A 19154-nucleotide genomic window follows, 5' to 3' on the forward strand; every position below is an offset into this window, starting at 1 on the left:
TCAGTAATTTAATGTAAAGGTTATTTATTTAAGCATCTATTTCTAACAATGATAATCACTGGTTACCGCTTATGAAAACTCAAAACTTTGTTTCTCTCAAAAATGTTATATTATGCAAAGACACGGGCTGCATGATGGCGCAGTTGGTAGCACTGTTTCTTTGCAGCAAGGAGGTCCTGGGTTCGACTCCTGGCCACGAGTCTTTCTGCTTAGAGTTTGCAAGTTATCCCCGTGCATGCATTGGTCCTCTCCAGGTACTCCAGCTTCGTCTCTCAGTCCAAAAACATGACTGTTAGGTTAACTGGTTTCTCTAAATTGCCCTTAGGCATGAATGAGAGTGTGCGTAGTTGTTTGCCCTATGTGTGTCTGTGTTGCCCTGCGATGGACTGGCGACCTGTCCAGGGTGTACCCTGCCTGCCGCCCATAGACTGCTGGAGATAGGCACCAGCTTCTCCGCGACCCACTATGGAAGAAGCGGTAGAAAATGACTGACTGACTGATGAAAAGACACTGAAAAGGATTTTTTCATTCAGAAATGTTGTCCAACTGAAAAGCATGTCCGTGCACTTTATAGTGGATGAACTCAATACTTGGTCGGTGCTCCCTTTTGCACGAATTACTGCATCAGTGCAGCATGAAGCTGATCAGGCTGTGGCTCTGCTGAGGTGTTAAAGAAGCCCAGATTACTTTAATGTCAGCCTTTAACTTGTCAGCATTGTTAATTACGATTCCTCTCACTATTTCTCTTGACAATACTCAATAGATCCACTGTGGGGTTTAGGCCAGGCAGATTTGCAGTGTTTGCAGGTCACACCTGCTGGAATAAATAAATTCACTGACTGTGGAACTTCTCAATGGACCTCAAGCAACTTAAGATATTGTGCCACTCCACTCTTCTTCCATACACCAGGCCCTGAATTCCAAAAGAAATGCAAAATTGACTTTGATTTGAAAAGAAGACTACAGGTTCTGTGTACGTGTTTGTGGGTGTTTCTACAATGGTGACTCTACCCACAGTCCACACCTTGTAAAACTCTAAAGTGGTCCTTTCTTCACGATCCTCTCAAACCTGCAGCTCTCCCTCTTGTTTGTGCATCATTTTTTAATAACTTTTTCCTTTAAATTAACTTTCCTTTAATACATGCACTTTTAGAACAGCCAGCTTCTTAAGGAAAGGGCTTATGCGGCTTACCCTCCTGACTGCAACAGGAGGATAAGCCATAACATCACCCTACAGTATTAAAAGAAATATTTTAAACTGTTCTTATTTAACATTCCAATTTTCAGAGAAAGTAAGTCTTTAATAGCTGTAAGCCACAATTATCAAAGTTAACATAAACAGGAGCTTGAAATATATCACTGTTTAGTTCTAAGACATAATAGATGACTTTCATTCTACTCATAGAATGTAGTTGGTACAGTTCATCCTGTAACAACTACATGTTACTTACTGTGTCTCTCTGGTCAATGTCCACTGAGCTTGAAACCGACGTGAGGCGTGCGTAGCGTTCATTTGTTTCTGACGGCACAGTGGAGGTCACGCTGTCAGAAGAAACACATAAGATCTGCATGTTGTTGCATAAAAACTGACAAACATGACATGTGTGAGACCAACTGTGTGTTAGTGCACTATGTCACAAACCAGAGGGTTTATCTACAACATTGAAAAGATAAAACTGTACAGAAATGTATGCCCTGAAATCAACGGGAGAGATTTGACCACAGAGTGATCCCTGAGAGAAATCTCGGTAGCCACATTTCATGCAATGGTAGGAGTTACTACCATATGTTGTTATTGTTGTTAATATAAAGATTCAAAAGCATCACAGAGTAGTTTAAAAGATGACACTCATAGAGGGACTAAACATAAAAAGGTTCCAGAGGTAATTTTTAGGAATGCACCAAGAAATCAGACCTGTGGACAGCTGGTTGGAAACTAGAAGATCCAATCGGTTTATGATTAGTAAATGCACCATATTAATTGTTAGGAGACCGCCCCGACAACACTTCTCGGTGTGAATGATTTTACTGAGTGGAGACTCAAAGTAAGCCATTTATGGTTATAGTGGTTTAAGTGATCAGGTGAAGCATAGAGATGTAAAAGCTATTCAAAAGAAACTATAATTTCTGCATGTCAAGAACGAGTCTGCAGTTCAATCAGACAGCAAAAAAACAAAACAAGAGACACTAAGTCTTTCAGCAGGTAACAGGAAGGCTGAACATATTACAGCCAAGATGCTGTGCTTTTTTTATTTTGTGGTTAATCTTTGTCCTTTATGGGACATGCTGGATTTAAAATGCTAGCAGTCTTTTGATGCTGCTGTTTTATATGCTAAACCTGCAAAAAATTTAAGATGGTAAATTCTCTTTGAATTCATCAGGATTTTTCAGGTTCCTGGCTGGAAAAACAACAACATCCCCTGAAGTCAGAATTCTGTCTGGGAAACTAAGGAACTCTGATAGCTTGTATCTCTTTGAATTAGTGGCACAGATAGCGCTGTAAGATATCTACTTGTAAATAGTTCTACTTCTAATATAAATAATTGCTGAGCGCTCATGACAGGAAGGGCAGGAACAATACTGTTTTTTTTTTACAGCCTTCTCTTTTACAGCTATTTCAGTTTTAGAAATCAAAATTGGATCAAATTGGTAGCCAGGTCAAAACTTCACAAAAACAGGAGATTGGATCTCTACTAGATCTGTTAAGTTTTTCCTGCAGAGTCATTGGTACCCTTGAATATAAATCAGTAAGATGTTATTTAATGTTTATATGTTTGATAGCACTCCTATGAGAGGTGAAAAAACAGTAAAATATACAAACAGCTGGAAAATATGAAGAGAACCATGACTCTGTTGGAAATAGATAAATCCTATGTTCAAGTATGAGATCATTCAGGGATCTAAGTGTTCTAAGAAAAAAAGGAATGAGGAGAGAGCCCGAGGCCTCCTCTCCCACATTCCTGTGAGGAGAAATAACTCATCTAAACTCTGCTAGCCTAGATACTCTGTACAAGCACCACATAAGGGGCCAGGCCCGTCTACATACAACTGCACACCAGGGAAGTATTACCTCTCCCCATCAGTGTCCAGACTGTGTGGCTCATGCAGCGCGCTCACAAAGGAGAACTTCAACCTTTGTAAGGAGGTCAGATTAGCACACACAGATCTGATTAGGACAGTGACAGAACAGGGACACCCGACAGCAATAGTACAATAGTGATATGGAGAAAGAGTGACCAGCAGTTTTGAACTGAGAAATGGATAAAAGAAGAAGAAAAATAATGAAATTATCAAGAAGAAAACCCCACTGCAGCCTGAGCAGAAACAACATGAGCTGTACGTTAGGTTGGCTAAAGAGATGGGAAAGGACAGAAAAAAGGCAATCAGTAATTCTGCGATGCGGCGAGATGAACATACTAGTCCCGATCATCCAGACGACTATACCGCTGATCCATCAATCTGATAAAGAAAAAAACAACAACAAAAAAAGCAAAACAAAAAGCGTTAAGCTAACTTAAAAGCACCGTGGACAAAAATAGCAGGGGGTGGTTAATTCAGTGAAAAGTCTGGTAACCATACTGCCGCACAGGTATACCAACGCAGACTCTGTTCAATCTGGTTCAAATTACTTTGCCTTAAAAGTTTTATCATGCTCATTGCATGTGCCAACTAAACATTTGATTGCCCAAGTATATTTTACAGGGTTATACCATGTATTTGAAGGTTATGTAAATCTACAACAAACTCCATATCCTGTCTGTTATAAAAGCCTCCCATGCTGCCACCCCCTCCCATCCTCCCTCCACGCTACAACCCCATCCTCTGCTCCCACGCAGCTGGAAAAACAGTGCAGCTGTGACGCAACCCAATCACAGCTGAGGAATCTAGGTAATGGAGCATTGTGTCAAGGACTCTGTCCGAGGTCTATCTGATCCCTGTCTGTTTTCAACGTGATCAGCCGTTTTTCTCCCTCATTGTGAGGTAGTAGAACAGTTCAAAGCTTTGGGATGACTCAATATGTCCTTCACTGTAATTATTTAAAAGTGGGAAGCTGCACTCCATGAAGCTTGGCAGCTAATGCTTGGTTTACACGGCAAGATTTTAAAATTGTCGGTTGATTTTTAAAACCTGAGAGAGACCACGCATGACTATAAAAAAAAAAAAATAGATGTAACAGGTTTGGTCCTACAGTGTGTGGAGTCCACCCACAAGGCAAGCACAACACACCACACAGGAAATCTCACAAACCCTTTTGAGATGAAACGTCAGTGTTTCTGTCACCTTCCTTTCTGATTGGCTATACGTCTCATTCAACAGGCTGCGTGCTCGTTTATCCTCGGGAAACACCCCACACGGTTATTAGGCCAAGACAATCCAACATGTTGAATATCCCCGATTTGAGCTCTGAGCAGTCCCACACACACACACACACACACACTCACACACACACACAACAGGAATATCTTATGAGATTATTTTATGGGCCATCATGATAATCAGGTCATGTCGGAAGGCAAAGATCGGGTCAAAAATCGGTATAAAACCCTGCTGTGTGAACCAGGCATTATAGAAATAAAGGTGATCCAAGAAACAAATGGAATATGGGTTGAATTCCTAAATGCTGAAAAACTGGTCTTCATTTAAATCTATCCTGGCCAAGCTCTGGAGATGCAAAAACCTGTGTCAGAGTTGCTACTAAAATACAAACTGCTGACATTCTGTATCTGACTCCCCACCGTATTATGCCTGCTTTTGTTGGAAAAACCCTTATAACAACACAGAAGGGTTGGGGGACAGTGCCAAGTACAGGTTCAGTTTGTTGCTGGAAAATTAAGGCACATACAAAAATATATGGCCCCATACAATTTCATCTGTTTAGATTTTTTTGTCACTCTTGCATGTTATGAAATCAGACAACGATAACCTGAGCAAATACAAAAATTGGTTTTCAAGTAATAATTTTATTTATTAAGGAAGAACAGCTAATTAAATCAACCTGTGGTTAACCACACTAGCCACAGCCAAGCTTGATTATTGTTTGACCTGTAGAATAAATAGCTCGCTTCATTTCTGGATCCTGTCTGGCAACATGAAGTAGGCTAAAGGACGTCAAAAAGCAACAAATCATCGCTGCACAGAAATTCAAGTCGAAAACCTGAAGTCACTGACATCAACCAGTTTCATTTCTAAGGGCGTTTTCACATCTATATTTTGTTTACTTTGGTCTGAATCAGTGGATGAGTTTGTGAACTTCTAAAGTTTTGTGGTGGTTTGGTTCCTTTTTACTGAGAACTCCACGTGAGCCTAAAATGTCACTACAAACCACGAGAGAATGTTAAGTCTATTTACTGGTCACATGTGTCCAGGGCAGGAGAACCAAATCTAAACACAGGAATCAGAGGTTGTGTTCGGTGGTAGTCCAAAAAGTGGAGAATTTAATTGGGGCCCCAGGCACCTATTACTATTCACCTGGTCAAAACCTATCCACTTTAATGCGGCCCGAACCGCAGCACGCACCCCCACAATATATACATCAAAACGTCCGGCTCGGTCCCAGGAGGTGTGCTATTACATTTATTGGCGTTTCGAGTTACCGTGGCGACGTAATTTACGAAGAACCACCCCCCCAAAATCCCCCTAGGAATGAATGGAGTCAGGGGCGAAGGAATCCTCAAAATTCACTGTTTTTGAGGCTCTACTGTATCGCCATACTTTCACCTAGAAACACAGTTTGACTTTCAGTTTATAGAAAAATCTGCCGGCTTTTCAGAAGTGAAAACGGTTTGTTGATAACTGCTACGGTTTCGCTACAATTAGACTCCAAGCGACACAAAGTTTGCGAGAAAATCACACTCACAGTGGAGATGGCAGTTACTAGAGTGTAGAAAGAGGGGATTTTTTTTTGTTCGGGAGCATGTTCAGGCATTTTTGTCTTTTTCTCCATTTTCCTCCTCTTTTCACCCAGTGTTGTGTCTTTATTATTATATTTTCAAAAATAAAGGATTAATATTAATGTTCCCCTGTCCGTTCTGATAAAAACGGTCCAAGAATGACATCGATCGCCCCTACGGTTTCAGAGTTATGGCCAGTTGTTCGGGAGCATGCGCCTCCATGTTATAAAGCCTAGACCAGGGGATACAGAGAGTGAGGTGCTGCGTGAGTGAGAAACAGCAGGTGTCAAGTTACACTGACGCTCTTTGCTGATTGGCTGATTCATTCCTCACTGTTCTATTTATAGCTCTGTGTATCTCCTACTGTATATGTCTGGATGTGATTCTGTCTTTCTTTCTGCCTCTCTGTGTCTCACACACACACAGACACACACACATCCATGGATTACTATCTTTGTGAGGAATTCCCTTTATTGTCTTCATGTCTATGGCTTAAACATGACCCTACCACTAACTCTTTTCCAGCGGGACACACACACACACACCCACACACACAGACAAGCACACACACACAAGCACACACACACACACACGTCCATCTATCTTTTTAAGGACTTTCATTGACTTCCATTGATTTTCATTCATTTCTATGGCTTAAACATGACCCGACCTCTAACCCTTTGTCCATCTTCATAGGAGGCAACTACATGGCGGCCATTTTGTGCATGTACTGCTGTTTCAACACCCAGACAACTGTGATTAACCCTAAAGGGCAATTTCTTTCATCACCCTTCCATGCTTACTAATGATTAGCTCTGTGTATCTCCTACTGTATATTTCTGGATGTGATTCTGTCTTTCTTTCTGCCTCTCTGTGTCTCACACTGGGACACACACACACTCACACAGACTCACACACACTCACACACACCCACACACACATGCATGGATTACTATCTTTCTGAGGACTTTGCATTGACTTTCATTGATTTTCAGTCATTTCTATGGCTTAAACATGACCCGACCTCTAACCCTTTGACCATCTTCATAGGAGGCAACTACATGGCGGCCATTTTGTGCATGTACTGCTGTTTCAACACCCAGACAACTGTGATTAACCCTAAAGGGCAATTTCTTTCATTACCCTTCCATGCTTACTAATGATTTTTTGAAAGCTGATAATAGCATACACAATGATTTCAGAAGAGCACTAAAACTTTCAAAATAAAAGCCTCAAACTTCCATAATTATTATTGATTATTTAAAGCTGATAACAGTATACACAATGATTTTTGAAGAGCAAGCAGGTTCTATATAACTAAGGGAAGTAACCCAGATCTGAAAGGACAACCATGCTGGGCTTTCAAAATAAGACAAAACATGCTCTACAAAATAAAAGCCTTTACATTTTCAACTATAGATCATTGCAGAACTGGGCATTACACTACTGTTGGAGTTCACCCAGTGTTGGAAATGGGACTATCCTGCTCCTTTGAAATATCGGTTACTGAAACTTTCAAAATAAAAGCCTCAACCCCCCCCATAGTTACTATGGATTTTGTGCTCACAAGAGCATAGAAAATGATTTTTAAATAGCAAACAGATTCTATATAACTAATGGAACGAACCCAGACCTGAAAGTACAACCATGCTGGACTTTCAAAATAAGACAAAACATGCTCTACAAAATAAAAGCCTTTGCATTTTAAACAATAGATCATTTCAGGACTGGGCTTCACACTAATGTTGGAGCTCACCCAGTGTTGCCCATTTAAAATAAGGCTTACTGAAAATTTCAAAATAAAAGCCTCAGTCTTCCAGAGTTACTAGTAATATTTTAAGCTGATAAAAGCATAGAAAATAGCATAGACAATGAATTTCAATAAAAATAGCAACCTCCGGTCCGAGAAGCACGCACCAAGAGGCAGGCCCCATCTAAATTTCTTCCGAAATTTTCTAGTCATATCATTAGTGTTTCTGAGAACTTTTCCGGCAAAATTATCTGGGTAGCATACTGAAAGATTTTAAGTCATGTCAAGTTTATTTATATAGCGCTTTTCAGCAACAAGGCACTCAAAGCGCTGTTTTAAGAATATGTCTTGAAAGTTGTCTTATAAGTTGTATGGAGCTTTATGAATAAAAGAAAAAGACATAAAACCTTTGTGCATTTGTTTGTTTACTCGACTGGATCCCACAATGCAACGTATATCTGGCTATAGGAGGGCATTTCACTCAAGCTTGCAGCGTACACCTGGTAAACCATAAATGAACCGCTCTACAGTTCGTTTAAAACCGTATGGAGACCATTTAGAGGAGGTGGTCTCGGTATGGTTATTTTGATCCTCACCCAAGTGCGGTTGCTGCGTTCACACCTGCAAGGCCTCACTTGCCTCCGTTTGGGACAGTGTTCATGATTTGACATAAAGAGTGAGGGAGTGAGGGAAAATGGCCTCCATGGGAGAAATCCAAGGTGAAAACCCTCTGGCACTTTTTATGAAATTAAGCATTTTACGGCACGCAAAATCGCATTGGCTTTTTATGTGCTGATAATAAATTATGTACTTGAGATATTATGTTTAGAAAACATATCTTATGAATGGTGGATATTCTGGTGGATTGTGACCATGATTAAAAATTTCCCACTGTTCATGAAAAGTTTTTCCAGGAGTGTCGGCATGTGTTTTATTACCTGTCCTCATCAGTCACCAGGGCGAGGCGCCCATAGTCCCATGCTCGTTTCCTCAACACGGAAAACACAACCAGGAGCACCTACAGGGACACAGCAAACAGTGCTTGTTAACTCGACAGAGATCAAAACACAAACGTTACATAACAACTTCATGGAGCTCATCATTTCAAAACATTTTCCTGGAAGCATTTTATCCAAATAAGGAAAAGCATGTATGTCATCATTAGGGTAGGTTTGTGAAGTCCATAAATGAATGACAAAAACACTCACCAAAAAGAACATAAAGTCAAGGGCAAGAACAGTAGGCACACCACCAAAAGGTAAACCTTGGAGTACAGTACTGCGAATTCGAGCCGAGTAGCAGAAGTCTCTGGAGGTGGTGTTGGGTTCTGGTGATGTGCAGTTCCCTGAACTGGCACATTGCTGGCCCCACAACATGCCCATAGTGAACTCCAACAATCTGTAGTTCAATTACTGCAGCATGCTGAATACCTGAGAAGAAGAAACACATTTTTACAACCTAGCATTCAGAATGAATGTTGCTTTAAAGCCATACTCTTTACATTTCTCCCTCAGGTTTAGTGAGAAAAGGAAAGGCATATCAGAATACATCAGATCACACATGACAAACAGTTTCCACCTTTGAGATATTTTGTTGTGTCATTAGGCAATGGGCTGGTTATCGGTATCAAGGCTTTAACAGGTTGCAGTTTTCAAAACCACTCAAGATTTTTTCCACTGCTACAGTTTAAAGTGCTTTTAATGAGCTCCAAGAGTAAGAGCCGGAGTGAACAAAACTTTTTCTGGCTGTATGGCACAGAGGATGATGTAGTACCCCCCTCGATCTGTTTCTGCACATTTCCCATCAGCTGAATCAAAGAAAGCTACTACGCCTTGCCCTCCTTTACAAGAAAAACAATTACGGCTGTGTGACGATATCTTTAGTTGCATGAAACAGGAACAGTCATGTTTGGAAGCTAAAGTAGTAGAACTCATGACTCTTATTAAGCTGAAACCATTTTAAAACTACAGCTGACAGGCCACATATCTGTGAACCAACCATCTGCAGACTCTACCCAAGCAGATAATATAGTTGTTTAACTCTATAAAGAAAAAAGTTAACTTAAAGACTTATGATAATTTAAGCGGGTGTTTATTTTAAGTTTTAGCTTCATATGATAACAGTAACTAAATGGCACAGCTAACATAACTGTAATAAACAATGTGTTGTATTATTTTGGCAGCAGAAGCAATAATAGTTTCTGTTATTTGTTAAATAAGAGACAGTAGATAATTTTACACATTTCTGTTTTAGATTCTTGTGTACACTGTGGTATTTCTTTACCCAACATTGTCATACCGTGACAATCTCATCTCATACTCGGGCATGTCTGGGGGTCATTAGTCACATGTTTGGGTGTTGATACAGGCAAAAAACACATTTTCTGTTCCTGGATTATTGCTGACATGTAATAAAGACATTTCTTTGGAAAGAAAGAAAATATTTACACTTATTGTGTAGTTCTTAAATTCCTAAACAAATGTGTGTCATTCCTGCAAAGAATAGGATATTTTAGAAATATATCTCCAGCCCAACTTGTTCAGATTTATAAGGAAATTGAAAAGTTAGCCTGAACAGATGAAGCCTGTTGGGACAAACCTGTAAATGGGTTGGGCTTATATTTATCCTTTTTTTTTTTTACATCCTTTCAATGACGTAAAGAAACAACAAGCACTTGAGCTGACTTGTCAATAAAAGACTAGTGTGAGCAGAATATTTGGATACAAACACAGTGAGAGTTTTTTGTTTTTCTTAAATGGGACAAAGCATATTTATGAACATTAACATGTAAATACGAGTATGACCAAATGACTAATTTCCAACACTAGTCCAGCTGGCAGGTTGGAGTCCAACATACAAAACAAAGACCAGAAAACACAAACAGATTTAACAATACCAATAAAACATTTAAAAGACCAAACATTTAAAACATTTAAATATGGTCCTGGTGACATTTTGAATACATCATTGAGTGTACAAGATGGTTATATTTGAAATAAAAACAATTAGCATTATTATAAAAAAACAAAACAAACAAACAACCCCAGTTTCAATGAAGCTGTAAAATAGTCAGAGGTAGCAGCATGTCCCCTGAGTACGCACACAGCATAAATGATGTATGATGCACTTCAATACACGGTAATGCATCTGGGTTTACTTTAGGCTTTCTAACACTAACCACCTCTTTCAGGAAATCAACACAAGTGGGGATTTAAAATTAGGAGCAAATTTCAAAAGAAGCAGAGACACTGCAGACAATATGAAGCTATTCAATCAATATCTGTAGTCATCTTATCAACATTAGGTTTTAAAACACTCAAAAACTGCAAAGTAGTGTTCCTGTTGATTGACCTATAAGCAAAAAAGGCAAAAATAGCTTTATATGTGACAAATACTTAAATGATTTTAAATTGTAAAACGTTCAGAGATACTGGCTAAAGGCTTAGAGAAGTCTGAAAGGTTTTCAACACGTCTTGCAGTCGCACTGCTCGTTCTACCCACCACTATCAGCCAAATCTACAATGCTGCTCATCTGCCCTAACACTAACTCATTTATCTTCTCCCTGGAATGCTGTGATATCACTGGAGAGCCACAGCCAGAACTGAACAATAAACTGATAGAGACTACAGGGTTCAAATGGACCAGTTTCAACCCAAGCAGCACATAACACACCCCCCTGTGACTTCACCCACACTGATGCCAATCATGGACGCTTTACAGACTTTAAGACCTGCAACACTGGGAAGCATTGATGCATTTCCGAAAGAGTTAAAAAAAAATGTTTTGTTCACAAACACATTTGCCAGTTTGTAATTCATTTCTGCACAGATTTCGTTTGGTTTTACTGTAAACAAAAGAACAGCAATTGCGGCAGACAAGAAGCAACTTTATTTTAAAGAAATGGTTAAATAAACGAAATGTTTGCGTACAACCAGCTGAGATTCTGTTACTTATTATTATTTTAACATGTCAGTTCAGATAAACATTTGACACAGACATTAAATGGTATATACAGGAGAAACAGGCATAGGAATTGAAAAGACGTGCTAAATAGCTCGTGATGGATCATGAGACGAGCTCAGCGTCATGTCCTGCAGTAGAAGCTGGATGTTGCAGTTTCATTTCCTTAAAGGACTTCATGATATTTGCATCTTTAGGTTACTGGTATGTACAGGGATCTTTTCTTCTGTCTAGCAAGGTCATCCTAAAATGTTTGTGAGGTCAAAGGGCCCAATATAAACTTCACCTGTGTATGAGACGTTACCTTGACCATCTGGTCACCTTAGACTTCCTGTGTTTTATTTATTTATTTTTTACTACAGGAGGTTCGACTGATTTTTATTCACACTTTTTTCCATTTCTGGGTGAGACTGTTACTCTGTGTCATAAGCAAACTATTTGACCAAGCCTTGTTTCATGCTTTGAAACTGCCAACCAGCCAAGCACTGTCACATACTAACTCCGTATTGTAAACTGCTTTTTATGTGGCAATGACCAGTAAGAATGTGGACACATACCCCCATCTGGGAAAACGTCTTTGGAAAAAGATGTAAGCAACTGACAACAATTCAACTTTCATTTTAAGCTGACATTCCAGAATGTCAGCTTAACAGAAAATAGTTGTAGCACAAAGAAGACTTTGATTAAAATAACTCTTCCAGTAATATACACAACATGTAGTCTGAATACACAAATCTCATCTCACGTTGACAATCTTTTGGGCAGGTTGGAGAAGCTGAAACAGCAATCCCCGGCGCCTACTATTTAGAAGACATATTTGCAACAAATTATTGCACATTTCTGAATGGAAATAATGTTGTGACATTGCAAACATTTATACACAAAGAAAATGTGCGCCTTTATCACATGTGGTCCGTGTGGCTCCTTTCTATCTATTAAACATTTTCATCATCTGCTTTGATAATAAATGTATCAGAGATGTGAAAACAGTAAATAAAACCATAAATACTGACCCTATTAGAAAGTCGTCTGACATCTTTTATATTTTAGGTACTTCAAAACACCCCCCCCCCCCTTGCTTTGCAACTCTAGGCAATCTCTCAATGAACTTCATGAGGTAGTCTCCTGAAAAGGTTTTCCAACACTCTTGAAGGACTTCCAAAAGGTAGTAATACAAATAAAGACAAACTATTGTATGAGAAGGTGTGTCTAAACTTTTGACTGGTAGTATATGTTGCATACTAAAATAATAAACTGCAATTAAAGTCTACAATAATGATAGATAATAATTAACCAATAATGCTAAAAAGTGATATTATTAAAATGCTAATATTAGCCTGGCTGGTAAATCACAGACAGAGCTTTACTCGTCAAACGTTATCATTAAGTTAGATGTTACAGAATAATGCAAAAGCATTGTGTAAAATTATGTCCAAGTGAGATCAACTCCAAATATGGAAAAAGCTGAATGAAGTTCAGGAAAATCATACACATTAATGGGAGATTTTACTAACACACATTATTTACAGGTTAATTGAATTTAACTAGGATTTAAGTACAAAGTTAACCCAATAATAACTTTCATGCAATATTGCAAGCAAATCAAAGTTGTTAATGTCAAAAGGTATTGATGTAGACAAAAAATAGCCTGTAAATTTGCCATATTTTCTGTGACTGGCTTTAATACAATGATCAGCAGGTGAAACACTGAAAATGAGTCAACTCCTACTAATTATTTAAATTTTCACATTCCTCGAAATACCGGGCAAGGAGGAGTAGCAACCATCTTTCAGTCCGATTTATTGATTAGTCCCAGACCAATCAATAGCTACAACTCTTTTGAATATTTAATCCTTAGTTTTCCTCATCCAAATTGCAAAGCACTAAAACCACTTCTGTTTGTTGTTTTGTACCAACAGGCCCTTACTCTCAGTTTTTAGATCAGTTTTCAGACCTTTTATCTGATTTAGTGTTAAATACAGATAAAGTTTTTATAGTGGGGGATTTTAACATTCATGTTGACGCAGAAAGTGATAGCCTAAATATAGCGTTTAATGCTATCTTAGACTCAATTGGCTTTGTTCAAAACATTAACAAACCTACCCACCTTTGTCTTCATTCTCTGGACCTTGTGCTGACATATGGCATTGAGTGTAAAGACATAACAATATTCTCTCGTAACCCTGTCCTGTCTGACCATTTTTTAATAACCTTTTAGTTTAATTTAACCGAGTACTCCACACCTGAAAGAGAATTTCATTATAGTAGATCATTATCAGGCGATGCTGTAACAACCTTTAAAGAACCTGTTCCACTTTTGATTTCCTCATTATCACTGAAAAGCACAATGGATGGCAATAATTCTGTTTCTGCAAATTGATTATTTTGTTCATAGTGTTTCTTCATCATTGCGTGAAGCATTAGACAATGCAGCCCCCTTGAAAAAGAAGGTAATTATTAATAGGAGGCTAGCTCCTTGGTTTAATTTAGATCTGCGTACCTTAAAGCACAATGTCAGAAAATTGAAGAGAAAATGGCGCTCTACACACCTAGAGGATTCCTACTTAATCTGGAAAAATAGCCTACTGTTGTATAAAAAGACACTTCACCAAGCCAGAACAGCTTATTTCTCATCATTAATAGAAGAGAACAAGAATAATCCTAGGTTTCTCTTTAGTACAGTTGCTAAACTTACACAGAGTCATAGCTCTGTTGAGCCATCCATTCCCTTAGCTCTTAGCAGTAATGACTTTATGGGATTCTTCTTAAATAAAATTGATTCTATTAAAAATAAAATTTTTGACATACTCCCAAAGATGATTACTTCATCCTCAGCAAGTGAGACAACATTGGAAATAACTGCAGAACCTGATTTGTGTTTGGACTGTTTTGATCCTGTAGAGCTTCCTGAGTTATCAGAAATATTAGCTTCATCTAAACCTTCAACTTGTATGTTAGACCCAATCCCAACCAAATTATTTAAGGAAGTGTTCCCTCTGATTACCAGCCCCATTTTAGATATGATTAATCTATCTTTAGTAAATGGATATGTACCACAGGCTTTTAAGGTAGCTGTAATTAAACTTTACTTAAGAAACCTTCGCTTGATCGAAATAACTTGAAAAATTACAGACCTATATCCAATCTTCCATTCTTATCTAAGATTCTTGAGAAAATTGTTGCTAATCAAATGTGTGAGCATTTACACAGCAATGACCTGTTTGAAGAGTCTCAGTCAGGTTTCAGAGCTCATCATAGCACTGAAACAGCTCTGCTGAAAGTCACTAATGATATTCTTATGGCCTCAGATAATGAACTTGTGTCTGTACTGGTTCTGTTAGATCTCAGTGCTGCATTTGATACAGTCGACCATAATATTCTCTTAAAAAGGCTGGAATATGCTGTAGGGATCAGGGGAACAGCGCTAGGCTGGTTTAAATCTTATCTGTCTGACAGATTCCAGTTTGTTCATGTAAATGATAAATCATCTTTAAACTCCAGGGTTAATTGTGGAGTACCACACGGTTCAGTACTTGGGCCAATTCTCTTTACTATATATATGCTTCCAATAGGTCAAATTATCAGGCAGCATGGGATAAATTTTCACTGTTACGCTGAGGATACTCAGCTTTACTTATCCATAAATCCTGATGAGCCCAACCAGTTAGATAGACTAGAAGCATGTCTGGAAGATATAAAAACTTGGATGACTTTAAATTTTTTGCTTCTAAATTCAGACAAGACAGAAGTTGTCGTCTTTGAAAAAGAAACTGCTTAGTCAATCACTTAACCTGGATGGCATTAAATTGACCTGCGGTAATAAAGTAAAAAACCTTGGTGTTATTTTTGACCAGGACATGTCATTTAAATCCTATCTTAAACAGGTTTCTAGGATTTCCTTCTTTCACCTCTGGAACATTGGTAAAATTAGAAATATCCTATCCAGGAGTGACGCTGAAAAACTAGTCCATGCATTTGTTACTTCCAGGCTGGACTATTGTAATTCGTTACTATCAGGATGTCCACAAAATGCAGTTAAAAGCCTTCAGCTGATTCAAAATGCTGCAGCAAGAGTTCTGATGAAAATTAAAAAGAGAGATCATATTTCTCCTAATTTAGCTTCCCTTCATTGGCTCCCTGTTAAATTTAGAATATAATTTAAAATTCTCCTCCTCACATATAAAGCCCTTAATGATCTAGCTCCATCATACATCAGAGATCTGATTGTTCCATATGTTCCTAACAGAGCACTTCGTTCTCAGACTGCAGGTTTACTGGTGGTTCCTAGAGTCTCTAGAAGTAGAATGGGAGGCAGATCCTTTAGTAATCAGGCTCCTCTCCTGTGGAACCAGCTCCCAGTTTTAGTCTGTGAGGCAGACACCCTGTCTACTTTTAAGGCTAGGCTTAAAACTTTCCTTTTTGATAAAGCTTATAGTTAGAGTGGCTTAGGTTATCAGGGAGGGAGCCTTCCTCCCTCCCTGTTGGATGGAGTAAGGGGGAGTCAGGTTTAGCCAAAACCAGCTCAGTTATGGTTGAGGTGCAAACACACCCTCCATTTCTGCTACCTGTATGACCCCTTCTCTTTTCCAATGGTTATAATCAGTCTGACAGAGAGAGGTATTCCAATCCTTGTGGTTTTTAGTATAACAATGACCATCAGTGGGACCCTTTGTGAAGTGCCTTGAGACGACATTGTTGTAAATAAGTGCAGTTTAACTAAATAATCTGAACTGAAACTTTCTGTGTAGTTATGCTGCTATAGGCTTAGGCTGCTGGAGGACATAATGACCACTTTCACCCTTTTCGCTATATTCTCACACTACTCTCCAATTTTGCATTATTTGCTGTTATTTCAGTTTTAACCTTGTTCTCTCTATTCTCATCCTAGAAGCTACACCTGGCCTGGCTCTGTGTCTACCTGTGACACCTTTCTGGAGAGGGAAATCGTCCGAGCTTCTGCTGGCAACAACTTAATGCTCACCCTCTACCAATGATCCACATAGCCCTGTCTTTTAGTGTTTAACCCTGTCTCTCTCCTAGACATGGCAATTGACTGAGCTTAACTAACAAACTCTATGTGCTCTCTTTCAGACTCTAACCTTGAAAACTGGCTCAGAGTTATCTGTTCTTTCTTTCTAGGTGAAACAACTAAAGGAGCTACATCCATTAACATTTACTTTTCCTTCCCATAGAAAGTACTCCTAGATCAGTGCTTCTGTGTTCTTTTTGTGTCTCTGCTCTGTTCTCTCAAACCCCCGGTCGGTCGTGGCACATGGCCGCTCACACTGAGCCTGATTCTGCTGGAGTATTCTTCCTGTTAAAAGGGAGTTTTTCCTCTCCACTGTCGCTACATGCATGCTCAGTATGAGGGATTGCTGCAAAGTCAACGCCAGTGACTGTCCACTGTCTCTACATGCTCATCCGGGAGGAGGGAATGCTGCAAGTCACTGACTGGATGCAATCTGCTGGGTTTCCTTAGATAGAAAAACTTTGTATCCAATTTGAATAAAAAGCTAACTCTGACTGCACTGTTCAATGGTTAGGATTAATTGGAATGTATGTACCTGACTGTTTGAAGTGCCTTGAGACAACATGTGTTGTGAATTGGCGCTATACAAATAAAACTGAATTGAATTGAAAAAAACAAATTTGCTTTTTAATAATTGCTCAAAACAGTGTTGTCTTGATTCACTTTTGGGCTTAGCAAAAAAAGAAAATCTTTTAATGCTTTCATTTTTAGTTGATTTCAAAATTTCTACATCCATCAAAAATCTGCAGATGGCTTGTTTTCTTTCTTTCATGGTAAGTGTTACACTCAATTATTAAATTTAAACAAAGCCTACAAAAATGAGAGAGCAAGAAATAATCAGAAATGGACAAAATCAGAATCAGCAGGTCAGACTGAAAAAAAGCACAAGCTCATTTAAAAGGGCTATTTCAACACATGACCACATTGCAGAAATATGACTTCCTCAAAAAAAAAAAAAAACATTCATAAAAACAAATGACAACAAACACCTAATTAAAATATAAAAAATAAAATGAAAACACTATTTTTTATTGCTCTTACATAGTATTCTAATTTTCCAAGAAGCTGAATTGTGTGTTTTCATTAGCTTGTAAACCATAATACTCAAAATTATAATTAAACTAAAATTGAAAAATAATATCAAAATAATATCAAAATAAAATATTTTAAAGATATCGGTCTGTGATCAGTGAATCATTATATCCATTTATAATCTTGTTTTTTAACGCACAACTAGAAAAAACATTAAAAATAAAAAAAACAGGCAGACTTATATTCACCTGTGATTTAGGGTATATTTTTCTATCTATTGCACAACTACAAATTCTATTTATTTAAGTTTTTTTGCGTGTATCTTGCTGAATTTCCCAACTGAGGGACAAATGTAGGATTCTAACCATTATCTATTGTGCTCAATGGGGTGGAGGATCAACTATGTTTTAAATAAATACCGATCCTGTGTAAATATAGTGCACCATGGGTCATGTACAAAATAATTAAGACGGCTCACGTGTATCTCTTTCTAGGCTCTGTACATGCAGGGGATCCCTCAGATCATTAATTATCTCGGCCAATCTCTAACTAGTCATCCGTCTGTGATGAAACTCAAGTCAGTTAGTCTATCAAAGGCTAACATAGCAGTTGTTAGATAGCTGGAAAACTACAATTGCTCACTGTACATGACTTATCTGAAGGCATGTCAAAACATCGTCCCTTCTCTTAAGGCTAATAAGACAGAATTTGTGTTTCGGATGTTTAGTTCCTGCATTTTAAGCTCCCAACTCTTCTAAGGTTTATTTAAATTATTTAATCGTGGGCGCTGGTTACCAATTTAAATCGCTATTAAAATTCCATTAGCAACAACACATATCCAATGGACCGGGTAATCTATGGGTTGTACAATCAGCAGTAGTAATGAAATGTCCTTAATACTTTCGCATGTATTTAGCTTTCACTTGAATTGCAACAAATAATATAGAGAAATCGGCGTTTATTTATAAAACAGAACTTGAACAGATGAAAAGGAACACTTTGTTCAGATATGTTAGCGTAACGCTAATGGTAATGCGATGGCTTTACGCAGTTATTGTTCTGACAGCATCCAATAAGTTACTATAAAGAAGGAGCCGACAAGCTGTCTCTACCAGTGAAGAGACTCTAATGAGGTTTTTTGTGGGATATCAGTTAAATTAATCGCTCATAGACAATAAAAACAACTTACTTTTCAATAATGCGCAGCAGAAGGAGAAACTGCCAACTGATCGCAAGTAGAAGCTAGCAGTCAACAGCAACGGTGACGTTAGCTAACTTAGCTCTTCGAGAACAGGTTGACGCTATCAAGCAGCTCTTGGATAATTTAGGTCCAATGACTTTCAGCAGTAAAAACTGAGGCAAACAAAATGAAATTAGTTAGTTAAATTATTTCCCTATCTGTTAGGACACATAAACAGTCCACCGCCGTCGCGGTTTAGTCTGTCTGTAAGCCGGTGGAACAACTGTCGCTAACTACAACCAGTCTAACTG

The 19154-nt window shown here is 38.4% G+C and overlaps 1 protein-coding gene across 2 annotated transcripts in view; it reads right to left on the bottom strand.

Annotated features, from left to right (window-relative positions):
- tmem63ba (transmembrane protein 63Ba) overlaps positions 1-19146 on the bottom strand; it is a 34094-nt gene extending 14948 nt beyond the window's left edge. The window contains exons 1-5 of one of the 2 annotated variants that reach the window (XM_047352046.1): positions 18853-19146; positions 8850-9071; positions 8580-8659; positions 3418-3459; positions 1452-1542 (exon numbers count right to left, since the gene is read on the bottom strand). In XM_047352046.1, the coding sequence (XP_047208002.1) occupies positions 1452-1542; positions 3418-3459; positions 8580-8659; positions 8850-9023 (387 nt within the window). In that variant the 5' untranslated portion in view covers positions 9024-9071; positions 18853-19146. The remainder of the gene's footprint in view (positions 1-1451; positions 1543-3417; positions 3460-8579; positions 8660-8849; positions 9072-18852) is intronic. The other variant, XM_047352047.1, reaches the window with a different exon arrangement.
- Positions 19147-19154: the final 8 nt, after the last annotated feature.

This window comes from Girardinichthys multiradiatus, chromosome 22 (genome assembly GCF_021462225.1).
Source record: "Girardinichthys multiradiatus isolate DD_20200921_A chromosome 22, DD_fGirMul_XY1, whole genome shotgun sequence".
NCBI classification, from domain to species: domain Eukaryota; kingdom Metazoa; phylum Chordata; class Actinopteri; order Cyprinodontiformes; family Goodeidae; genus Girardinichthys; species Girardinichthys multiradiatus.